The sequence below is a fragment of the Chrysemys picta genome, chromosome 7 (assembly GCF_011386835.1).
Source record: "Chrysemys picta bellii isolate R12L10 chromosome 7, ASM1138683v2, whole genome shotgun sequence".
Taxonomy (NCBI): Eukaryota; Metazoa; Chordata; order Testudines; family Emydidae; genus Chrysemys; species Chrysemys picta.
In genome coordinates, this window is record NC_088797.1 from 62935471 (window position 1) to 62961056 (window position 25586).

The 25586-nt window shown below is 52.5% G+C and overlaps 1 protein-coding gene and 1 long non-coding RNA gene across 2 annotated transcripts; one reads left to right on the forward strand and one right to left on the reverse strand.

Annotated features, from left to right (window-relative positions):
* Positions 1-898: 898 nt before the first annotated feature.
* On the reverse strand, positions 899-15020 carry PRAP1 (proline rich acidic protein 1). The gene is made up of 5 exons (XM_024111644.3): positions 14664-15020; positions 11507-11561; positions 4181-4239; positions 1373-1476; positions 899-1281 (listed from the first exon to the last, which is right to left on the reverse strand). The coding sequence occupies exons 1-5, from the start codon at positions 14873-14875 to the stop codon at positions 1088-1090; spliced, it is 624 nt and encodes a 207-aa protein (XP_023967412.2). The 5' UTR covers positions 14876-15020; the 3' UTR covers positions 899-1087.
* Positions 3225-24193, forward strand: LOC122174270 (uncharacterized). Its single transcript, XR_006175873.2, has 3 exons — positions 3225-6952; positions 21513-21738; positions 23605-24193. It is a non-coding gene; the product is annotated as an uncharacterized LOC122174270 (long non-coding RNA).
* Positions 24194-25586: the final 1393 nt, after the last annotated feature.

Below are 25586 nucleotides of genomic sequence, written 5' to 3' on the forward strand. Positions count from 1 at the left end.
ACCCTTCCTTTTCCCACCACTGCTTGCCCTGTGAGTGGGTGCACCTACGGGTGATGAGGTCCCACCCTGGGGAGACAGTGGCCCCCTTTGCCCCACCCCCCACTGGAGGCGGCTTATTTATTAAGCCTTCCAGCTGAGGTTGGTGTCACTAAGGGTATGTCTATGCTGCAATTAGACCTGTGCGGCTGGTGCGTGCCAGCTGACTCGGGCTGGGGGCTGTTTCATTGCAGTGTAGCCATTTGGGCTCAGGCTGCAGCCCGGGTTCTGGGACCCTCCCACCTCACAGGGTCCCAGCAGTCCATGAGCCTGAGTCAGCTGGTATGGGCCAGCCCCGGGTGTCTAGTTGCAGTGTAGACATGTCCCAGAATCCCCAAATTGGAGGGGGGGCATTCTGTACACAGGGGCTGCCAGCTCGCTGTGGGTGCAAACTGATTCCAGGACTGCTGCAGTTCCAAGCTTTCAGCTGCCCTGAATCAGCATGTAGATACAGTTCAGCACAAACGAATAACAGCAGCAAGCCCCTCTCCAGAAGCAGCTCCCTGCCTAGGGCATTGCTACAGCAAACGCCTCTCCTAGCCCCACGCTGGGGTCACAGCTGGGTCACTGGGGTGCCTGACACTTCACAGCCATGACACTCAGGGAAGGGCAGATTTCATAATGATGCTTGTCCTGCCAAGAGATCTCAGCCAGCTGACCATCTTCCTGCAGCACCTGCCGGTCCCAGCAACTGCCATTTGAGTGATAGCTCAGAGTAGAGCCTGACACAGCCTGAAGCCAGAGCCCTCTTATTATCCAAGACACAGGGTCTGATAGGACAGGGAGGAGGAGAGGGGCTGGTACACCCCCCCATCCTGGGAAGGAAAGGGCCAAGGGAACATACAGCACACTCTTCCATACACTCGGCACAATCCCCTCTTCCTTTATTACTGGTGAGTAGGGTGACCAGACAGCAAATGTGAAAAATCGGGACGGGGTGGGAGGTAATAGGAGCCTATATAAGAAAAAGACCCAAAAATCGGGACTGTCCCTATAAAATTGGGACATCTGGTCACCCTACTGGTGAGTAGACAGGATCAAATCTCCTCCCCTAGCCATGGTAGAGATGGTCTCTGTCTTCTTCTGGGCCACTGACGGCTTCAGCATACAGTGCCGCTATCTGCACAGGGCCTTCCTCTTCCAGAGCAGCATCTGGGGGGTGGTAGATGTGGTCTCGGTCTTCCTCCGGCACCGCTGCAGACTTGGCACCCAGTGGGGCTGGCGGGTCTCCAGCACTCCTGGGCGCTGCAAATGGAGGAGGCAGGGAGAGCGTTAGCTTTCTGGGCATGCTGATGATGCCAGCGGGAGAAAGAGTGTCATCCCTCAGCTTGCTTACCTCTTCCGCCTTGTGCGTCACTAGACAACAGCCTCATTCCGGGATCAATATCCACTGTTTGTTCTTCATCCTCGGGTGGCTCAATAGCTCTTATGCCCAGAATACTGGAAAAAAGAAATATTAATAATAATAGTTAGCTCTTATATAGCCCTTTCCAGCTATGCTTTACAAAGGAGGTCAGCCTCATTGTACAGCTGGGGAAACTGAGGCACTGAGAAGGGAAGTGACTTGCCCAAGGTCACCCAATGGGTCAGTGGCAGAGCTCACAATAGAAGCCAAGTCTCCTGACTCTGAGAGTTTTGTAACCCCCCCCTTCCCCTCCCCAGTTTCTGCCAGGAAATCCCAAACCACATACATGGAGTAATTAGCCTCATTAGCATTTCAAACATCTTCTTGCAGGAACATTTCACCAAAGATCCCCTTAGAAGAGGCCTGGTTCCTTCCCAAGACCTCTACACACTGGTGAGTCCCCACACACATGACCAGAACAGTGCTGCCCCATTAGGAACATGTCCCATCTCCTACCGGCCATGTGACATTCCCTCACTCTGTGACTGGACAGGAGTAAAGCTGGGTGCATTATTCATTGTGAACAATATTAGATGCACCAGAATTCACTCTGTTTTGTTTGCATAGTCACAGATTGTAGCACTAATAATTATTTGGCCTAATATGCTATTTGCTGTATCGCTTGGTTGGTAATTTTCGCGCAATTCATTCAATGCTATATTTTTATTCGCAATATGTGATTGGATACCTAAGTCACATGGCATTGTTCCTGCTCCTTGACTGGCTACTGAAACCTATTAAACAGGAGAATAAAGAGTAGCCAATAAGGAGTGTTAGGCCAAATAACTGTTAGTGCTACAATTGGTGAGTATTTCAGGATTCAGAAACATTTCCATGGAAACCCAGTGGTCATCTGAATTCTTGCAACTAAAGAACAAATAAACATGAATAGTGTTTGTGAGTAGCAGAGACTTGGGATTTGGATTCATAAATTCATGAACTAGGATTTTCATGACTCAACCAACTTAATTATAAACAGGGGAGAATTCAAAAGGCAAAATGATGACCAGAGGATTAATTTTGGGCCAGTACCAGATACACCAGCATGTTCATTCAAGCTGATTGTTCCTGTGATGCTTGTGAAGAACAAAAATGCCACAGAGAAAAATAAACAAACTCTTTTTTCCACATAATAAAATTACAAGTGTTAGCCACCTGTGAGGATGCAAACATCGTGACTGTTTGATCTGGAAGCAAATAATGAGATGAAATTCACTAGACAATCATAAATCTTAACAATGACTGATATGGAGCCAATGGCTCAGTGGACAAGGGGACTGTGTCTGTTTAGGCCTTTGGTGAATTTGTCCCAGTAGCTCTGTTGTTACATACATTCTGATTTCTGAAGGACACCCCTTTAAAGAGGCCTCTACTCCACCTCTAATTTTGTGCTTGCATCAGATGGCACGTGCAAGTAACAGGATTTAGACCTTTTCCTACCTGCTTGGCAAATACAGAGAGGGAGTGAAACCTACAGATATATATTTATTTTGGCACAGAAGCCAATTAGGAGACATATGCAAATATGCATATATGATCTAATTAGTTAATATTGTCCCAGGACTCAATACACTGCTATGCCCCTCTGAAGGGGTAAATAGTTGTGATTTATTGATATCACGTGACTGTTTTCAGCCAATCACAACCCAGGGTTTTCTGCTCTTAGTGATCACTATTAAAAAGTATGCCAAATTTTGGAAAACAAGCCTCAAACAACCCCCCCGAAATCAATATAATTCTTTTAAAATTTCCTGCAAATTTTATTGTGGTTTTTCTTGGAAAACTGTTACTGAAAAATATGTTAGTAAAAAATGTTACTGAAAAATATTTGGTTTTTCAGCGAAAAAATGGGAAATTTGATTGAAAGTGAAATTTTTGCCATGACATTTTCATTTTTGACAAAAGCCATTTTTTGGCAACATTACTTTTCAATGAAAAAGCTTTGTCATGCTCTAAATAACCCTAACTAACCCCAGATCTTCCATGGGACAATTAACGAAGAGGCGGGATACAGCCAAATGAAAGCAGTCAACCCCCCATGGCAAGTCTGGCCTCACTCATTTTTGCTTGACTGAGGAAAATCTGGGATTACCGGAGAATTCCCTCCACTACAAGAATCACTGGGTGAGGTTCTCTGATCTCTGTAATGTAGGAGGTCAGGCTAGATGATCATATTATCTCTGAATCCATGAAGAATGTGTCAAATAGATAGTAATTCAAAAAGAAAATGCAGAATTTCTTATGCATTGTAGCAGGGCATGGTCCTTCCTGACTGGGGCTTTTCCAGGCTTCACAGTTCCCAGGCCTCCACAGTTCCTCCTGCTGGGGCCTGAGCGCCTTCCTGCCTCCCTGGGTTCTGGGCACTTCTGCAGCTTGCAGAGCCGGCCATCCCTTCTCCAAAGGCCGGGTTTTTGCATCAGCAGGGGTGGGGAATTACATTCACTTCCTCAGGCAATCCACGCAACACTGTCTACCCTAAAAGTCCATTCACGTCTGGCCCATTGTTCAGTACAGTCCTCTGAAGTTCATAACATTTCCCAGTGGTCACATCCCATCAACCCCCTACAAAGAGGGGTTACATTAAATCTCGACACACAGTAAAATGTAACCTTTGCATTTAATACAATGGACCCCAAAGATGCTTAAATTTAATTAGGTAAGGTTTTTCAAGGCTATTGCAAGAAATTGCCATACTGGTCACAGTGACAATGATGATAATATTAACAATAACCATCTTACATTTGCTTCTTAATGTCCTGTTCCAAGGAACCCTCCATTTCTTTGCCTTCTTTCAGAACCTGAAATCAAAGAGCAAGTCAGCAGCAGTGAACCTTCCCCCTTCACTGGACAGCTAATGGCCTCCGGTGGGCACAGAGACAAGCCAAGTAAACCTCTCCTGCCTTCCCTGCCCTGGCCAGCAGCTTTGGGCTTCTCTGTGAAATATTCCAGTCTTAGGTGGGTCAGCAGCTGTACCCTCACCACCCCCATTGCACTGCGGGGGTGACTGATGCGGCTGTGGGACCCGTTCAAGGTTGCACATTCAGCCCGCGACAGATCCCGGAACGAAACGCACCTTTCCTCACGTCCCAGCCTGGCGTTGCACCCAGACCTGCCCTGGCATTACAGCAGTGCAGTGCCAGGACTCTCTGCCAGGGGTAGCTCAGGTGGTAGAGACAGCTATCCAGAGGGGCCTTGTGTGTGGAGGGGAACTGCCGGATCTCGTTGTGGGCCAGGAGGGTGGTGGACCAGGGGAACATGGAATAACTGTGACACTGGGTATGTTGGGTTATTTTATGTTAGGGAGTCAGGGCAGTGGAATATGCACCACTGTGTAAGGACCAGATTGGGTTGGGAGGAGTCCCCGCACAGCAGAGGTAACTGGGATGCCTTCCCACCCCATCTCTGCCAGTGGGTAGCGAGTGATGCCCTGTTGCAGGCCAGCAGCGTGTTTCCCTCACACCAGCGGCCCCAGGGCTCGCAGCAGAGAAACGCAGTCTTCTCACAGCTCAGCCAGTACACACTCTGCCTCTTGGAGTGGGCAGCCGGGACTCCTTCAGCTCCGATCTGGAAGGAGCTGCCGTTGCTGCATGAAGGCCGGGGCGATGCAGCCTGCAGTGACAGTCATTTCATACTTGTGCAGTACTTTCATCAGGTCAGAGCAAGGCCTTAGCAAGGTACCTGCCAACACCAAAGTCACTAGCAAGGCTCAGGCCAGGCCTCGCAGCCACTTTCACACACTCCTGCCATGGAGCAGAAGGGGGGACTCTCCAGCTGGCCTCAGTGCTGGCCTGGCGCACCAGGATATTTGTCTCGGTAGCAAAGCAAATCTGATGAACCAAGTCAGCATCCTATGCTTGTCCATGGGCACAAACCCCGGGTACTTCTCCTCAAGGGCACCAGCTGCGCTGTGTGAGCGAGAGGGGCCAGGCACCAGCTGCATCTGTCCACGCTGAGGGGAATGATGAGCTGTATAAGGCAGGAGTGCCGCTAGCATTCAGACCAGCACGTGCTGGGGCAGAGCCAGGCCTCACGAGGCCCTGTGAGCAGCCTGTGACAAGCGCTGGTTTGGTATTAAGTAGAAGGGCAACTGGCACATTCCCATGCTCTCAGCCTGGCGCAGAGCCTACAGTCGCTCCACAGTGGTGGTGAATAGCCCTGCTCCCACTGCCTGCTGCTGGGGTGAGTTGAGGTGAGGAGCTAGCGCATCCCCTGCATCCTTCCTGGACTGCGGCACATGAAGCGAGAGGGTCCCAATGCATTGGCTGCACCCACCTTCTCTCTGCGCCCCTCCCCCAGACGCCCATCCCCTGTCCCCATGACTCACTATCCCAACGAGCCCTCTGAACCCCATGACCCCTCCATAGAGCTCCCTTGCTCCCTTCTCTCTGCGCCCTCCAATGAGCAGCCACCCTATCCTGCACCCCACACCTCCTTTCGCGGGGCATGGCAGCTTTGCAGGCCCCTGACTGCTCCTGCTCCAAGCGCATACTGGGCTGCAGCCCCAGAACCTCTCTCCTTCAACTCACCAGCTAGCGGGGCCTGCAGAACGCTTGCTGTGGGAAACTGGGCCCAGCAGTAGGTCCGTGGCACAGGGAACGGGGTGGAGGTGATTACTAAAAGGCCTGGAGCAGGGAGGTTCGGGTGGCACTGGGCATCACAGACCTTTGGAGGTGTATCTGAGCCAAACCTCCAGCTGTGCAGTAGTTAGCCCTCGTCCTGCCTCCCATTCTCCTGGGATGGGCACTCATTTTGGAGGGGAGGAACCTTCTGAGAGCCAAAATAGCTGGCCATTTGCAAGTCTGATTACAAACTCAACCCTGAGCCCTCCCAATGGGCAGTATCTTCCAGAGCAGGAGAAGTCATTGGGAAGAGTTTTCTTTCTCCTCCTTTCAGTAAGGAAATAAAATAGCTGGGGTACAATTTCCAAACGTGCCTAAGTGCACACATATGACTTGCTATGACACTCCGGCTCCAAAGTGCCTTTTGAAAAATGAGACTTGATGTTCCTAAGTCAGTTAGGTGCTTTTGAAAATGTTCCCCTTGATCTCATCCGCAGAGGATCCTCTCCTCCGTGGCCTCAGGGATCTGTGTCCCCTCCAGAGATTTGCATTATTTGGGGTGTCGTTGTTTCCACTGGCCAATGAGGTGACTTTCTGGTCTCTGAGCTCATTGGCAGCTGGGCTTTTGTGGGAAAAAGAAATGATGTCTCTGCTGGAGGCCTCAGGGTCCTGCCATACCCGTCCCAGGAAAGGAGCAATAGAGGAGTCTTCCAGGCAGCCTAGAGTGGCTGTAGGGGAAGCAGCCAATCAGAGCCCAGGAGGGCCATATAAAAAGGAGCTGCAGTGCAGTGCATAGGCAGTTTCTTGCTGGAGCTAGTGGAGTGCAGATGGTGCTCCTGGCTGGCCAAAGGGAACTGCAGTACCAGGGACAGCTCAGTTCTGGCAGGGACCGGGGGTATGGGAAACAAGACCTCCTGGCTGGCTGCTGGGCTTGACACATAAGAGCCCTGAGGTAAGGGAGAAACACTGATGAAGGCTCTGGCTGTGGGGAAGTGGCCCAGGGAACTAAAAGCAGTTTCTTAAAAGGACAGGGTGGCACATAGCTGCTATTCTTAGGGTGCTTGGGCTGGGACCCCATAGGCCACTGGGGAAGTGTCCTCAGGGCCGGTGCAACCACTAGGTGAACTAGGCGCTTGCCTAGGGTGCCAAGTGGTTGGGGGTGTCCAAGATTTTTCCTCCCTCCTCTCCCTTCCCCTCACACAGAGTGTGGCATGGCTCATTGGGCACCTGGCCTGATTTAGCCGCTCCCATTGGCCTCCAGCAGGCAGAGTCCCTCCCCTTGCCTCAGCCTCACTTCGCCAGCACGCTGCGGGGGAGGGGCTGTGGGCTCCGCAACCTGTTTGTTTTGGCTCCACGTGGAGCCAGCGGCTGGAGTGGCATGGTGGTAAGGAGCCACGGGGGGTGGGTGGGGGGAGGGTTGGATGGGTTGGGAGTTCTGGGGGGGTCTCTCAGGGGGCAGGGAGTGGTTGGATGGGGTGTGGAAGTCCTGGAGGTCTGTCTGGGGGTGGGGGTGTGGATAAGGGTTGGGGCAGCCAGGGGACAGGTAGGGGGTAGGGTCCTAGGGGGGCAGGTAGGGGCAGGGGTCCCAGGAGGGGGCAGCAAGGGGACAAGGAGCGGGAGGGGGGGGTTGGATGTTCTGAGGGGGGTGGGAAGTGGGAGGGAGTGGATGTGGGTGGGGCTCTCCCCCCGTTCTATTTTTTGATTGTTGAAATATGGTAACCCTAAAAAAGCGGTGTCCTGGCTCAGCAGGGAGGAGCCGCTTTCCAGAGGCACCGGAGAGCCAGAGCGTGGGCTTGCGGGGGTGGCGAGCCCCAGCCAGGGAGGAGCCGGTGCGGCACGGGGGGCAGCAGCCCTAAAAAGGCGGCGGCACCGCTAGTGGGAAGCAGCCGTGCCTCCTGCCCAGGCTGTGGGCCGGTGCGTGCCCCCCCCCCGCTCCCGGGGGCTCCTGCAGGCTGCAGCAGTTGCATGGGGTCAGTGGCCCCCATGCACCTGCCCGGTTCTCCCCTCACTGTGCTTGGGCTCTACGGCTCCCAGGCATGTGAGCTACCGGTGTGCGGGGCCCTGAGCCTACTCTGGGAGGGGTAGCGGCAGTGGAGGCTCACACTCCCGGGAGCTGCAGAGCCTGAGCATGGCAGGGGGGAGCCGGGAGGCACCCGGGGGCTGCCACCCACATGCATCCACTGCAGGAGCCCCTGGGGGGGGGGGGGGGTGCCAGGTGCGTTGCAGCCTGGCCAGGCGCACCCCCCAGCTTACCCCTCACCGCGCTTGGGTTCTGTGGCTCCTGGGCGTGTGAGCCGCCGCTGGCCCTCCCGGAGCAGGCTCAGGGCCCTGCGCCCCGGCGGCGACTCACATGCCCAGGAGCCACAGAGCCTGAGCACGGCGAGGGGGCAGCCGGGGGCGCATGTGGGGCCTGCATCCGCTGCAGCCTATAGGAGCCCCTGGGGGGGTGCCTGGCCGCAGCCTGAGCAGGAGGGGCGGGGAGCGCAGCTGCTCCCTGCTAGCTGTGCCACCACTTTTGCAGGGCTGCTGCCCCCCTGCGCCGCGCTGGCTCCTCCATGCCTGGGGCTCGCCGCCCCCGCAAGCCGATGCTCTGGCTCTCCGGTGCCTCCAGAATGCGGCTCCTCCCTGCCAAACTGCTGCAGCGGCCCAAGCCCAGCAAAGCCAGTGAGTGGACTCGGGGTGCGGACCACTGGGGTGGGGTGGGGGGGCTGTGCACCCTCCAGGGAAGTTCAGGGGGGCAGGGATGGGGGAACCTGGTCTGGGGAGCAGCCCCTGGGCACGGCTGGCCCCTGGGGTCTATAAAGGCTCGTTGGGATTTGCCCCTCAATGAACCGATGTGCAGGGGGGCGCAAGGTGGAAGTTTCGCCTAGGGCGCAAAATATCCTTGTACCGGCCTTGAGTGTCCTATAATTGGACAGCAATAAACCTCTAGAATGGGATCTGAACTAATCAGTAGACCAGCTGAAGAGCTGGGGCCAGAAGGGCCCAGAGAGGGCAAAACCATTGCCTCCAGCAAGGAAGCCGTGGGGGTAAGGCCTGATACCAGGGCTGGGACTGTTTAAAGATTGCAGACACACCCAACCAGAAGGAGCCTGTGTAACAGCAAGTGCCCCCAGGCCGGTGTGTCTCTGGGCCAAGTACACTGATGGTTCAAGTAACACATGGGGCATGATTCTCATTTGCACCGAGGCCCCTTACTGCTCTGGCTATGTAACGGGGCCTTTCAGTGGGTGTATGTTACCTTTACATGCACTGTAAGGCCCAGTAAAGGGGCTTCAGTGTAAATGAGAATCTGGCCCACTGGATGTTAGTGGGGGGAGTAGAGAAGGTGTGTTGCTCGTACATTCAGTGGGTGAGCAAGGGGCAAGAGCCAGGGAAAAGCAGCTACCAGTGGGCTGTGATCCAGCAACCATGCCACCCACCTTCCCTGGTTTGGAGAACTCCCCACAATTTCAGCTTCCCAGACTCTGGCATGGGCAGGATGCTGCTGCCCCTTCACACACATGAATGTGGACCTGGGACTACATTTGTGCTTTCGGCATGCAGTGGCCCTGGCTCCCCACTCACTGCAGGACCCTCTGCAAAACTGCCTCTAGTTTCTCACTCCTCGTCCTCTGCTGTGGGCCTTTGGTTAGGACATTCTAACCGTGCAGAAGCTGCCCTTGTTTGCAGTATAGTGTCAAAGGGGTCTTGTTTCACAGAGAGTGCCAACTGGCTGGCAAAGAATGCTAGGCCCAAACCAAAGCACTGTTGCTAAAAATGCTATGGCGGATTGAAAGCTGAACCCAGATCACAACTTCACATGTGGCTCCTACCGCTCTAGTGGGTGGAATCAAGCACTTGGACTTGAACCCTGGGGACATTTCATTCTGGGTCCAAACTTTGCAGCTTGCCTTCATCTAGGGTGACCACCCATCCCTAATCGAGCAGGACAGTCACAAAATGTACATTTCAAGTCCCAGCCCCGGGCTGCATGACTCCAGGACCGCCTTTGTCCCCGATTCCCTATGGCGCTGCTCTGCATCTGCCCAAGGCTCAGGGGTGGTGCCAGCCTCTTCCCGGTGGTGGACTGAGGAGGGCCTTAGCCTCCATCGCATGAGGCCCCACCCCCTGCTCCTTCTCTTCCCTCCCAAGGCCCTGCCCCTGGCCAGGCCAGAAGTCACAGCCAAGCAATAGTAAGAGCCACCCAGGGAGCCTGGACCACTCTGGGGAGCTGTGGATCCTCCACCTGCCCTGGGCAGCAAGCCCCGGGGGGCAGGGACTTCACTCAGGCACTCCAGGCCCCTGCCCAGGGCAGGTGGAGGGTCCAGGACTCCCCACAGCAGCCAGGGCTCCTCTTACTACTGCCCAGCTCTGGCTCCTGGCCTGGCTGGGGGTGGAGCATCAGGGGGAGGAGGAAGAGCAGGGTGGGGCCATGGAGGGAGGCAGCATGTGTCCCATTTTTGCATTTTGAAAAGGTGGTCACCCTTCCCTCATGTCGACAATGAACCGAACCAAAGGCCAGGATCCAACTATGCCCGAACTGCAGCACTTGGAATCCAGATCTAGAGCCATAATTTGCACCTGGGACTCCCCTTCATTTCCTCAACAAAACCCAAGCAGCTGGCCCCTTGGGGAGTGAGGCTCGTAGCTGCTCTGATGGGCTGGAGCATAGGTGGTAATATTACAAGTGAATTCAGCCAGGGGGGGTCTTGCCCACATGCTCAGGGTCTAACCAATCACCATATTTGGCACTAGGAAGGAATTTCCCCCGGGTCTGATTGGTAGAGACCCTACAGGGTTTTCACCTCCCTCTGCAGCACCGGTCACTTGCGGGTTTGCACTAGAGTAAATGGTGGATTCTCTGTAACTTGAAATCTTTAAATCAAAACTTCACTAACTCAGCCAGAGGTTAGGGGCCTACTACAGGAGTGGGTGGGCAAGGTTCTGTGGTCTGTGATATGCAGGAGGTCAGACAAGATGATCATGATAGTCCCTTCTGGCCTGACAGTCTATGAGAGCAAGAGCTAAGGTCATTCTGCTTCTCACAGCTACCTTGAGCCCTGCTCTGCAAGGCAGTGCAGGCAGGGGCCCCGTGACTCTCAGCACTCTCACACACGCTTGGTAATTCAGAGTGATAGAGGTGTTAAGGAGATCATCAAGCATTCAGCGGTGTGCTGCTTGCACAACATGCTTCGGCAGAAATATTTGAGCTGAGCAACAAATGCACCGCGGATATCAACATTGGCAGTGGGGCAGTCAGGGCTGGAAAGGGATTACAGATGCTGCCTTCCCACATGAACCAGGTTATGTATCAGTCCAGGATCCTATTAGGATTTGGCACTGAGGATGTTACATCACCTTGAGCCAGCTAGATGGAGAATGAATTGCAGATCCTCCTGAGCTATTGTGTGGGCTCAAAGGGAAGTTCCTGCAAAGCGGTGCCCATGCCTATTGCGAGCACATGGAAGGGCCGTGATCATGGAGCGCAACAGACTGAACTGAGAGGAGTTTGGTGCAGACCTACCTGGGATGTGCTGTCGACTTGCAGAAGAACAGCCAAGCCGATGCCAATGAGGAGCCTGGAAGGATTCCCGGAAGGAGAAGGTTAATTTTGGCAAAACAAATCCAGTGGTGCTGCACCTGCCGCATGGCTGTGTCTGTCTGCTCCATTGGCTTCCATTAAACAGGTTCAGAAGTTCTAGGGCTATTGCTATTTCTAGAGGAGTTCTCCAGGATGGCTGACACCAGTAATATGACTCTCCACGTGTGTCTGGGGAGACTGCCTGTCACTGAGAGAGGTTTGCTATATGGGCAACTCCACAGTGAAGGTTGTGTTGAGTTTCCATTTTAAACCGGGGCTGACCCTCTTTGTGTGTATAATCTGGGAGGGAAGATGGACTCTAAATAACTTTGACGTAACTCTAGTAAGTGGTGAGTTGCTATTCCTCTGAAATGGGCCCTTTGGGAAAACTGTCCTGGCGCATCAGCCCACTTTCGTGTCACGCTAGCTAAAAAAGCATAGCCACGCCCCCTCCTCCCCATAGACTGCGAACTGCTCAGACACAGGGCGACCACCCTGAGGGAGCAGTTTAGGGTGAACACTCAGGAGAGCAGTTTGTGGAGAGCACCATGGGGGACAACCCAGGGGACAGAGGATTAGGGGGAGCACCCTGGGGCGGAACGACAGGAATCCTGTAGAAAAATTAGTCTGTGATCATGTTATTAAAGATTGTCTCATAATGCACATGCATGAGGAGATCAAATTAAGGTTGCATAAAGAAAGGCAACCTTCATTCTGGCATCTCCTAGCTTTTCAGAGCCTGGCTTTGCAGTCTTAATTCTTTACGCATAGTTTTTTTGTGAGTAATAACCTCGAGAGCCTTGTCTGCCAGGGCTGGATAGTGCAAGGTGGAGTCTGGTGTTCACCGGGTGACAGCATGACCCAGCCCCTCGGCCTCTGCCTAGACCAGTGTCTGATTAAAGCCTTACGTTGGTGCTAGGCTAGCTGGGAAGATGCGGAACCCCTAACCCAGTCTGATCAGAGCGCAGTCCCATTCCCGATGGAACTGAAGAGATTAGCAGGCTGGCCTAAGTTAGCTGTGATGTCCCCTCACATAGACACTACTAGAAATGGACAACCTCCCCCTCCCCCACATGGCAGGATCTTAGCAGTGGCAACTGAATGTACAACAGTGTAAAATTGCTGCTGCTGCCCCAAGGGAGGCGGGGTCAGAGGGGCGGGGCGGAGACTGGCTGCCCTATGCAATACCACTAACCACGTGGCTGGCAAGAGCTCACATTGCCGCTGCTGCTGCAGGCTCTGGGCCTCCCAACAGCTTGGCAGAGGGAGTCCGGAGACTGAGGGAGAGCCTGGCCATGAGCTAAGCTCCATGCCGTGGGAGGTGGCAGTGTTTCTAATGAGAGCTTTCTGTCTGAAAGAGGAGAGGGGGAGCCTTTGCCATGGGCGTGGCTGTGTGTGTGCTCACACCTGCCCTTTGTAACTGCAGACGCAATGGGACGCCAGTCACCCGCTCAAAGTGCTAAAGCAGCTGGCTGGGTAAGGGTGGAGGCACACCCACGGCTCAGGTACGCAGCTCCTGTCTTTGCCGTAGGAATGGCTGCAGGGCCTGCCAATGGCTGTATAGCCCAGCTGCCAGACAGGGACGTTGGACAGCAAATAGCACTTGCCAGGACCTTGCCACTGGCTGCCGTGCAGATTCAGGGACTGTTAGGGAGATGGGCCCGAGCAGCAAAGTACCCCCAGTTCAGGGCCCCTCTCCAGTTACCACCAGGGCACTTGCCTGTACATGCACCATCAGGGCAGGCGGGCCGCGATGTCCCGGGCTGGGGGTGGGAGGGGTGGGCAGAGAGGCACATTCCCACTGAGCCTGGCCCCAGTGGTTGCATGGGACTGAGATCCCAGGGGGAGGGATGGTGACACGGCAATAGAGGCTGTGAGTCTCCAGGACACGGCACCAGCAGCTCCAGAAATCGGCAGGTAACTAAGTGCTGCTCAGCTGTCAGTATCAACTCATCCCATCTCCCCTCCACAGACTGAGACACACACCCCCCCCCCAGGGGGGCAGGGCAGGGCCGGCTCCAGGGTTTTGGCCGCCCCAAGCAGCCAAAAAAAAAAAAAAAAAAGCCATGATCGCGATCTGCGGCGGCAATTCAGCGGGAGGTCCTTTGCTCCCAGCGGGAGTGAGGGACCGTCCGCCGAATTGCCGCCGAATACCTGGATGTGCCGTCCCTCTCTAGAGCGGCCGCCCCAAGCACCTGCTTGCCAGGCTGGTGCCTGGAGCCGGCCCTGGGTCAGGGGCATGGCAGCATGGGGGCATGGAGTCTGGTGTGAGTGGTCTTGGCTCCCTGGGCTGAGCCCCTTCCCCTCACAGGAGAGCCAAGCCCCCTGAGGGAGCAACTTCCCTGTCCCAGCATGGGTCCGGCGTCACAGACCCAGAGAGGTTAGGACCAGAAGGGCCCATTCTGATCATCCTGTGTGAGCTCCTGCAAGATAGGGCTGGCTGCAGGGGTCACGGGGTGGGCTTGTGGAAGGACTGCTGTCACCCAGGCACGGTACCACCCTTTTGTGGAACCCAGCTCTAAGCAGGGCTCCAGGCAAGGCAGATGTGGGCCTGGGAGGCCCTGGATTAACTCAAGTGGGGCTAGGAGGGAAGGTACTGAATTAAGGTGGGGCTGGGAGTGCCTGGGCTGGCTGCTGGGCAGGCGTGGGGCTAAGAGAGGGCACAGCTGGACTCAGGGACACCCTGACACCATCCACAGGGCTGTACCCCTCAGGCGAGGGGCCATGATTGCATCCTCCGCTGCACAGGGGGGAACTGGCGATGCTGTGACCATCACTCACACTGGGGTGGAGGGCGGGGGGTCAACAAGCAGGAGACTCCAACCCCCCGATTTCATCATTAACAAATAAATCTCCTGATTTTGGGGTCTGGCTTGTGATTTCTGAGTACTTGGTGGGGGGCTGCTATGGCTCATGGGGCCAAGGCCCCCCAGACCCGGAGCCCAGTGCACTGCCCAGCCCTGTGTGCCAGAGAGACGTCACACCTGTTGTTCCTCATGGCCCATACAACAGAAGAACCCATTCACCAACCCAGTGTGGCCATTCTCCAGCTGCTGTGCTCCAAACTGGTGCCACCCAGTAAGGAAGGGAAGGGTCTTACCAGGCCATGTCTGTTCTCCCTACAGCAGCACGGGCAGAGAACTCCGGTAGCTGGGGCTGATGTGCGGCGGCCACTTCCTGCCTTTTACTGTGCAGACCGTCCAGAGTCCAGGAGCTGATTACAGGCCCTGATCTGCGAGTGCTGAGCTCCCTTTGCTCCCAGGAAGGGCATGGGGGCTGGAGGTGCAGAAGCAGAAGCCTCTTCGCAGGCATGTAGCACCATGCAGGATCCGGCCTGCTACCCTTTGCCCCTTAGGCTGGGCTCTGCATAGGGGCCCATTCTGATCCCCATGGATATTCTCCCTGCCCTGCCTTCCCGACACCCTGAGCAGCTGCTCGCCCTTCGCTCACAGCCACTCCTTTGCAGAGTCAGCATAGCAGCATGAAGGAGTCCAAGGCAAATCTCCCAGCTGGGGAGGGCAGTGGCTGGCTCCCAAGGAGGCAGCTGTCTCTGCAGAGAGCCCTGGTTGAAATGGAAGGGCCCACTCCGACTGTCAGACCAGCCCGGGCACAGGGAGCTCCTGCCCATGCACAGCTCCCACTCAGAACAGGACACTGGCCTGGGGATCTGCTGCCTGGCTCTAAGAGCAGAGCTGGGCCTGGGTACCTGGCTGGGTATGTGAAGACGGGAGGGAGATGCAGTTTTGCTTCCATTAATTATTCCACAATTAATTTGCATCTGTTCATGAAGAGCAATTTCTCATCGTACAAGAAGTGAGGTGTAGATTTTTTTGGCTGTCCAGTTAGCATTGCACACACTGCAGGGCAAGATGGGGCACTGGTTTGAAAGGGGCAATGGTCACATTGTCATGGAATAATCTGATCCAGGGGCAGGATCTGGGGATCAGGATGGGGGGGATAGAAGATGTGTGGGAGAGGAAAGGGGGCAGAAGCAGAGGAGAAGGGAAGGGGCAGGCACCCGGGGGAGGGGATAGAAGCAGGAGTGGGGATGGGGCAGGTGCTGGGAAGATAGGAGCAGAAGGGATCTGGGGCAAAAGGGAAAGAATAGCATGTGATCATGTAATTACAGACTGTCTCATAATGCATCTGCACAAGCGGGCAGAGTTAAGGTTGCAGCGCTGGGCGGGGCAGTGTGGTTGTTAATGGGGCATGGCTGTTCCAGGTGATAGCCTAGACTGGGACCGCGGAGTCGGGATTCAGTGACCGGTCAGGGCCGCTCTTTGTTTCCTCTACTCATTTCTCCCCTCACCCCCGCCATGTGAGCGTGGCTTTGCTGATTCACATGGGCAGTCTGGAGGGGATGATCTAACATTCTCGGGGTGGGCCTCTCGTCACCATGGGACCGCGCATTCAGATGGACATTAGAATCCAACAAGCCACAGAGCTGGAGATGGTAAGGCCAGAGGGGACAGTTCTGCCCATCCAATCCAAGCTCCTGCCTAGCACAGGCCAGAGAGCTCCCTGACTCTGCATGGGCCGGGATACACCACGTTTGGCCCGTACATGATGCTGCTCAGCTACAGCTCTCCACGGCGGGAGCTTTTTAGCTGTGGCCACGGGGGGGTTTTCCCTGTCTCTGGGCGTGCAGCCCAGTATCTCGGCCCAGGCGCTCACTGGATGCGACTGAGAACTTTGGCCTCAGTGACTTGTCCAAGGTCACACAGGGAGTCAGCAGGACTGGAGACTAGGGCAAGGAATCCTAGTGTCCCGGCTCTCACGCTGATGGGCTCCCCATACCCGGCTGTGAGCACTGCAAGGCAGCTGTCCTGTGACATTTCTGCCTGCTGGGACAAATCGTGTGCAAAAGCTTATGACATCCGGCACCACTTAACCCTGGCACCCACTCTTGTGCTGACACCAAGTCGAGCCATCACATTTAACCCTAATATGGCTACAGAGCCCTCTCCCCCTTGCCCTCCCATCTCTCCTTGTCATTCCAACACCCCAGGGTTAGTTCTTGGGCACAAGTGCCCCTTGCAGGGGAGCTCCTGCAGGGTGGGGATAGCTTACATTTGAGGAAGCAGTACATTTCCTTATACACAGATGAACAAGCTGCTTTTGAGATTTTCAACTAGAGCCGGGTCAGGGACTGGGGGTTTGGATCCAGAATGCTGGTTCTGCCCCTTATGGAGATGCTGTTAGATCCATTCCAAATGTTGCCTCTAACTTCACCTGAGCATTTGCAAAGAGGTGGACTCCGGGGTGAAAGTTACCATGTTCGGGTTCATGTACCGCAGGGGAGTCCCAGGTATGGAGAGCTCAAGGTCATGTGGTGAGTCAGTGGCAGAGATGGGAACTGAACGCAGAGCCCCTGGTGCCCAGCTAGCCCTGTGTGGGGGCTGGAATTTCCATCCTGAGGAAAATTTCACACTTCTACATTTAGCAACAAAACATTGGAAATATGAAATTTTCCACGGAAAAGGAATTTTTGAAGAAGGCAGGTGTTTTGGTCAAGCGCAGTACAGTGCAGTGGGGTGTGACAGAGCATAGCAGTGTGTAACTAGTGTGATGGAGTGCAGCGGCATATACATATCGTGTATGGTATCAGAGGGTGTGATGGGATGCACAGATTCTTGATTATTCCAACAACAAGAAACTGTGGATCCTGCCAGTGTTGGAGGTTTGCTCCAGCCAGCTCTTTGTGATTAGTTATAGATTGCTTTCCTGCTGAAAAGCTCTGGTTATCCAGTCCGGGAGCAGAGACAAGGCAACCAATTAGACATCAAGAGAGGGAATGATGGACAATCACAGCAAGTGACCAGCCAGCTGTTCCTGAGTGACTGTTAGTCTGGTAATCGTCCATCTGAGCTGAATGAATAGACTGCCAGCAAATAGGCCTGGCTAGCACATGATCTGGGACCCCCAGGCCAGACAGAACCCTTCAGGTAGTTTGCTCATTTGCCAGCTCCTCTCGAGGGGCACAGGCGGAACCAGCGCAGGCAGTTTTAGCTGGTTGTTAGCCATGCGGAGAAGGGACTGCTCAGCACCAGGAATGAACCCTAGTTCAGGATCTGAGGCTGAGATGAGCAACGTCTCTGCTTTTGTGGCCAGCCTTGGTGCGTGTCACACACGTTGCGTTGGGCGTTCAATGACCGCGCCGTTTGATTGCTCTGCACTGGCTTCCTACACAGAGAGCAACACTGATTGTCAATAACATTCCCCAGCCAGGATTCCATCTTTCTAGTTACAAGATGCCCCTATGAATATTTTATGAGCTGCACTAACCAAAGGGGATAGAGGCATTAAGTTGAAAGCTTGAGAACTTGATCAAAGAATATAATATGCCTGTGACCGTACTTCAAACACGGCTTAACCCCAGGGTAGCTGCGCATAAATATGTGCAAAGAAATCCCAGTTCCTGTTTACTGCACATTTCAATATTTATATTTAGCTGCTAACAGCCGTAACGTTTGAGGATTTAAAAATACGATAAGACTTTGTATTCTGGAGAGATGAATGACTGTAATAGAGTTGCAGTTATGAAATGCTATTGGTATTTTTATCTATTCTAGAGGCATCGTAAGTGGCTCCATAGTTAAGGCTGAATTGAGATTTGCACTTAAAGCAGGAGATAAATGGCTTTATTTTGTGCAACAAATACAGTGTATTTCCCCCAAATTCACAGCACGTAATCAGAGAGTAAAGACTACATTTTCTAAGGCTACTCAAGTGAATCTGTTAATTAGTTTCTGAGTAAAAATTAAATAAAAAGAGCACTTTAAGACTTATTTTTGTGATTTTTGTTAACAGTCCCTAAAGAGGCAAAAATTCACCATCTGTCATGAACAGCCAGGCCAAGATCCTACAAAGATCTATGAACATAGTTAATTTTACACTCTGTGATAGTCCCATTGATTTCAATAGGACAGCTCATGGGATGAAGTCCTGCCCCACTGAAGTCGGTGACGAAACTCCCATGGTTTGTGGTGTGTAAAGTTACGCACATGCATAAGTCTTTGCAGGAGCAGACACACAGTCATTGCTGGAACAAGCCATAAGTTTCCTTTGAAGAAAATGGGCTGTGATTAAAGCTTTTTGGAAAACAACATTTGTAATGAAAAATGTTGAAATTTCACATTTATTTTCATTCCACGGGGTAGGAAACAGAGCTTTTGTTTTTTCAAAAATTGTAGTGAATTTTTTTAAATAAAAATATTTATTGAAATAACAAAAACAACGAAGAGTCCAGTGGCACCTTAAAGACTAACAGATTTATTTGGGCATAAGCTTTCGTGGGTAAAAACCCCACTTCTTCAGATGCATGGAATGAAAATTACAGATAAAGGTATAAATATTTGATAATTATGTTAATTTCTGATAATATGATATTTATGCCTGTATCTGTAATTTTCACTCCATGAATCTAAAAAGTGGGTTTGTTACCCACAAAAGCTTATGCCCAAATAAATCTGTTAGTCTTTAAGGTGCCACCGGACTCCTTGTTGTTTTTGTGGATACAGACTAACACAGCTACCCCTCTGATTATTGAAATAATGTTGTTTACAGGAAGAATGTGGCTTTCAATAAATAAGACATGTCAATAACCACTTAGAGAATGTTTTTATACAAAAATTTCAATAAAAATATAATGAATTTTTTTTTAAAGGCCATTTGCGAGTAGCAATTCCCAATAGTCTGTTGTAACCAAACCAATCTATTAATGATTCTTGTATGCGGTTGTTGGGATTATAATCAGGGTCAGGTCAATAGTTCAGGTCATTCTTAAGCAGTGTCATTGCTTGTGACATCAGAAGTCGCTCAGTCAAACCTCGCAGTTCTTCTCTAGTTAATTTCCATGCTCTCCCCTTCACTCGCTTGTATGCTGCAGGGGGATGTGGGAAGGAGAGGCCCTATGACAAGCCAAAGGACCCAAAGTTCGAAATGGAAGATGTCTGGCCTCATCTAGGAGCTTCTGAACTCACTGGCACAGGACAACAGCCCTCTCTGCAATTGCTTTAACGTCAGCTACACTTTCACAGCATTGCAATCAATGTAATGATGATTTCACAGTGCAAATGGAACCAGACATTCATTTGCCCAGTGGCATAATGTGTAAAATGTGGAGCAATTAAAACGTGAAAAAAAATCCGGCCTTTACGATTCTGCAGATCACTCCTCCCTCCCCATGTGTAGAGCCAGAGGCCAACTGCAAACCAGCCACAGCAACCACCAGCTTTATCTGGCCCAAAGTCACAGCAGACCGCTATGTGTTTCAGCACACGCTCCATTGTCTTGCCTTGGCCAGTAACATTTCCAGTGTTCCTTTCACAATTCCTTAGTCCCTCTAAGCCCACACCTATTTTTTCCTCCTATTTAACAAATTTGCCCTCTTTGTGTCTCAGCCACTGTATGCAGTGTACACGCTTATTGTACCTGCAGATTGGGAGCATCTGGATTTGATTCTGTTTGGATAAGGACAAAAAAATGGATGGAACAGAATGGAATGCTCACATTTCAATTTCAAAGGCTGGCTAGCAACCTCTGTCCTTAGATAACCAAGGCCTTTCAGGTAGTTTACTCATGGCACATCTTTATTTTAGAGTGTGCATTTCTTTGTCTTTATCATTAACTTTACCCAGCGTCCTTCCAATTAGAACATTTAGAACATTAACCCTTGAGCATGTGGACGGTGTACATTACAATGACATGGAACTTTCCAGTCTGAAATTCATAATGACAGAACGAATACCAGGCTGCTGTTTCAACTCCAGCATTAATTATTTCATTTTAGAAATGATAAATTTTCAAATGAAACGTCTGAAATAACATCAAGCTTCCATGCAACGAACTCTCCCAGCAGGGCCGGCTCCAGGCACCAGCCCACCAAGCATGTGCTTGGGGCGGCGCCTGGAGGGGGGGGCGCGGCGGGGCGCTCCGGCCTGAGAGCGGGGCCGCGACTGGGCTCGCCGCCCTACCTGCGGCGCTCGGGCCGGTCGGGGAGAGCGGGGCCCCAGCTGGGCTCGCCGCCCTCCCCCCGGCGCTCCAGCCAGTCGGGGAGAGCGGGGCCGCGGCGGGCTCGCCACCCTCCCCCTGGCGCTCCAGCCAGTCGGGGAGAGCGGGGCCGCGGCGGGCTCGCCACCCTCCCCACGGTGCTCTGGCTGCCGGGGAGAGCGGAGAGCCCCGGCCGGGCTCGCCGCTCTCCTCCCGGTGTTCTGGCCGCCGGGGAGAGCGGAGAGCCCCGGCTGGGCTCGCCGCCCTCCTCCCGGCGTTCTGGCCACTGGGGAGAGCCCGGCCGGGGCTCTCCGCCCTGCTCCCGGCGCTCTGGCCGCTGGGGAGAGCGGAGCTGCGGCGGGCTCGCTGCCCTCCCCCCGGCACTCCGGCCGGTCGGGGATTGCGGGCCCGCGGCCGGGCTCGGCGCCCTCTCCTGCCGCACTGGGGGGCGGCGGGTGGCTTTTTTGCCTAAGGCGGCAAAAAAGCCAGAGCCGGCCCTGTCTCCCAGTGCCTGACCTCTTGCATCACAACGTCCACTGCCCCGTGTGACTAATGGGAGGTTGGTGTCCTGCTGGGCTGTGGTCTCACTGGTCAGCTCCCAGTGCACCATCGCATCCAAACCTGGCCCCCCCAGTCCAGCCTGTTGCCTAGACATGAAGCCCCAGCTTACACATGGTGCTGATCCAGACGCGGGTGTTTGTCCTTTCGTTGCTTTCTCATCATATTGCCCAGGATGTTACTTTCCATTCTGGTTTCTAGTCATGTCGCTTACGGCACGACTGGAAGGTGCTCCAGTATTACAGCGCTGAGGAGAATGGAGACTAGACTAGCCTGTGATAAATGGAGCATGTAGTTTTGCGAATAAACATACTGAATTTAGTTCAGATCCGGAAAGTTCCCCAAATTTGTACCAAAAGTTCATTTGTTGTTGTTGTTGCTGTTCTCCTGTTTCAAACAGAGTTGAATTGAGGAAGCGGATGCAATATCACGTGAGCTGGGTAACCAATCATACAACAGCAATCGAAACGAGGGATACTCAGTGTGACCCGTTTACAAACAGTTACTGTCTGCTGAAAGTAACTGGATGAAACTTCCTGGGGAATCCTCAGAAATGATGAAGCTGGTTGCAGAAACCAGGGCCGTCTCCTGAGCCATTTGGAGCCCAAGAAAGGGACTCCTGTCAGGTGGGTTATTTTTTGAAAGGTATATTGGGATCAGCTCCATTTCTGTGCTTCCTTTACCTGTGGTTTGTCCGTGTGTTGTGCTGTGATTGTGGGGTTCCCCATCCCTGTCTAGAGCTTTTGGGGGCCATTCTGTGGTAGAGGAAAGCTGGGGTGTCCAAAGAAATTCCATGGGCATTGGGTACCTACCTACACCCTGGCCTCCCAACAGTTCCAGATGTCGCAGAACCATCCTGCTTAGACCCCCCCCCAGCTCCTCTGTCCCAGCTGAAGTAACATTTCCTGCACTCCGGCCTGGATTAACCAATCCGCACCCAGTGCACTTGCACAGGGCCCATGTTCAGGGGGCCTGCGACCACCAGATTTGGGTGGGAGGTGGTGTGATGGCCAATCCTGAGTGGTGCTATGACCCCATATGCCAGATCACAATGCCACTCACTCAGATCTGGTCTGGCTGCCCCTCCGGGTGGGGCAGGTGATGGGAGCAAGTGGAGCTGCTGGGTCGGACATAGAAGAAAATTATCTTGAATGCATATGTATCAGAGTTATCAGTGACTCAGAAACAGGTAATGCCATTTTTGACATGGAGTGCCCCTCCCCCTCACTTTTTGCCCACTTGATCCTTCCTAAATAGGTTATAACCATTGATTTTAACATTCCAGTGGTGCAAATCATCCCACCCAGCTTTCAGTAATAGCAGCTAGAGGGAACTGAAGCACATGAATGAGCAATTCAAATTCCTCTGGTTTGCTACCCAGGCTCCAAGCATCAGTGTATAGGCAAGTCAATATTCTGACTCAGTTTGCTCTCACTGTCTTTGTTTATGGTGTGACAGTTCTCGGGGTGCCCAGGACTGTGAGTCACCTAGTTACCTCCTTGCCTCTAGCGAGACTTGCTTGTGTTTAACTGGGCGTCAGTTCCCTGACAACATCAGCATGTGTGCCACCCAAACACTCTCCTCTGGGTAATGCCAGACCTTACTATGCCTTGCGGGTTAACAATCAACATACCCCTTTAAACATTCCCCAATAGTGTCCAGCCTCTACTCCACTGAATACTCAGAGAAATACCAGGCCAGCTGTTCCCCAGGGACTAGTGAGCATCCCAGCTTGTATGAGTCACTCAGGATCAGCTCCTTGTATAACATCGCAGCGCTGAGATAGATTTATAGTGAAGACAGCCCTAAGTTTATTATGAAACATTTGAGATTCAAGAGATAGTGAGTAAGGATAGTGGAAACACCCACATATCTTCTGCAGTGTTTCAACCACGGTTGTGATCCTGTTTTTATGAGTGTAAATGCCCCATCCGATTACTTCTGAGGTGCAGGATGGAGGGCTGCCTTCCCTCATATCCCCCAATGGTTATTGTCTGTTTCCTGAGTCAGGATAATCCTCCGTAGCTTATTCTCCAGTGTGCTGCCTCCCTGTTGATTTCACATCACTGCCGTTGATGCTGTATGCAAAGGGACCTCCATGGTGCCAACTTACAATGCTTAGTTTACATGGCTGACCGAAAGACAGGTGAATAAACACCTTTTGTCTGGCAGAAACCGGTTTGTTCTGTATCTGTAGATAACTCCTTACATAGTATCTGTCACAACATTAATGGCCAGCATAACCCCAGCTTTCATTTGAGACCTCAACCACATTCTGTGGTGAACCAGCATGTACAGACAGAGATCAGGGCATTTCTGTAACCCCCTTGCCAGCAGGCATTGGGGGCTTCTCAGGGTCACATACAGGAATAGGTCTGAGCCAGACACACAGCCCCGAACAGCCCCAATGTTGTGTGTGTGAGAGTGGGTGCAGGCATATGTGCCTGTGTATATAAGCAGGTATTTGCATATATGTGTGTGCGTCTGTGTAGGTGTGTATCTACTCCACCAGGTCCCAGCCCAGGGCCCTAACAGTGGCAGATGGTTCCACCACTGGGTCAGCGGAGATCCCACCAAAACACACCAACTCGTTTTCTGGCAGCACAACCAGACTAAAGCCTGGTTTCCCTGGGCTACTTCCGTCTGGGAGCAGGGCTCCTTAGTCCAAGGGTCCACCATCTCCTCAGGGTACACGGCTGGAGGCAGTCCTGGCAACTCCTCTTCGTGGACGGTCTCCTCCGGGGGCAGAGTGTTGCACAGTGCAATTTTGGCTCCAGAGTTCTGCAGCAGGCTGGAGACATCTACTTTCTTCACAGGCTCCAACTCGACTGAGCTGCAGGGCCTGCCTTTTATACTTCTTGCCATGCCCCTTTGCTTCGGCATAGGCGGCGGGGCTGGTTTGGCTCCACCCACCAGGGGAAGTGGCGTGGTCCCTCTCCGTCAGGCTCAGATGGAGGCCACTCTGCCTCACTACAAGAGGTCTTGTTTAAAAAAAATAGCATTTATTTTAAAGTTGAAAGTGTATTGATTAAACATAAGAAATTAAAAGAGGTTTTTATACTGAAATAGAATAAAAATCATTAATAGGTTTGAATGAAATTTGTTTTGCATAATCACTTTGTTTTATTTTGGGAGGCAAAATCTTAAAGGTTTTTATGTTATTAACAACTTTTTGTGATGAACAGGAAAGAGTTAATTTTCCTGCCAGTCCTGATGTCTCTTGTTTCTAATACCCAGACTGACACAAGGTGGAAGAGATACAGTATAGAGAAGGTGGGGGCAGCAGGGCTTTCGGGGATGTTGTTGGAGTGCTGGGCTGTTACAAATGGACACTCTGGCTGTCGGGTCAACTACGACACCTACTGCTTGGACCCTGGTTCGTGTCCCAACCAGGGATGTTCTTAGGTTGGTTTTCCGTTTTTTTTTAAGACAGGGCAGGACTGTGGTCCTCTCATCTGGCTGTGCTGATGCAGTGCAGTTGATTTCAGGAGATGCTGAAAAGGCAAGAGAGTGAGAGAGAGGTTGGGAGGAAGGAAGGTGGGGGGCAGAAAGTAACCCAAGGGAAGGGAGGCAGAACAGGCTCTCAGCGTCTCTGCAGTGCTGGCACTTAAGGTCCCCCAGTGGGTGAGAACTGGATACCATGATCATATGATGACTCTTACAGCTCACAGGTGAAAAACCAAGTTCCTTGAAGAAGAGCAAGGCCTGTTGGCATTCTTCTCTGGAAGAAAGTCCTCTGGCCTATTGCTCCTTCTATCCGGAGTCAGGGAAGATGAAGCAGGAGAAGATGAGCTGGGATGCACTGGGAAGACGAGAAAAGATGTTTTTTTTCACAGTCTCCTTGTTAAGAACCTCCAAAAAGGACCAACCACATAGTTCATCCCCTGGCTACTTTGTCCAGTACCGCTGGTTGGAAAATGGGTATTGTTTAGCAGAACATTTTGACAAAAATGAAAAAAAAAACTGTTTGTCAAAATTGCTCATAGAAAATATTTGTCTCTCATATGGTGGGACCAACATAGCTACACACAACCCTGCAAACAACATGGGAAATGTTGGCTTTTCAGCAAAAAAATGAATGCCCACATTTTTTATTTGCAAATACCACTGCAGTGGCTCATGGGAGTTGTAGTTCCTGCATTCTCCTCTATGGGCTAGGCTCCCCAGCCAGACTACATCTCTCATATGGCACTGTGATCTCTGCTCATGGTTTGTCACCGGAGTGCATCATGGGAGTGCGGTAGCCATGGTGCATAGTGCCATGTTCTTGTACTTCTCACTGCTCAGGTGTGCAATGTGGCTCATGCTCAGCATTTCTGACCTTGTGCTGTGTGGTATTACGACACACTTTCCATTGTACAGAATCCCAGCACACAAAACAGTCTCCTAGCGTGCTATGCCTAGAGGTGCCTGCCTGTGTCTTGCACCATCCATCCAGAATGACTCCCTAAGAGAGGGTCATTTTGGGGTTCAT

Coding starts and splice junctions, on each gene's coding strand:
- PRAP1 (XM_024111644.3), bottom strand. CDS start 14,875: ATGCCTGCGAAGAGGCTTCTGCTTCTGCACCTCCAGCCCCCATGCCCT. Junction 11,562..14,663: donor GGGAGAACAGACATGGCCTG/GTAAGACCCTTC, acceptor GAATCCTTCCAG/GCTCCTCATTGGCATCGGCT. Junction 1,477..4,180: donor CAGGACATTAAGAAGCAAAT/GTAAGATGGTTA, acceptor TCTTTTTTCCAG/TATTCTGGGCATAAGAGCTA.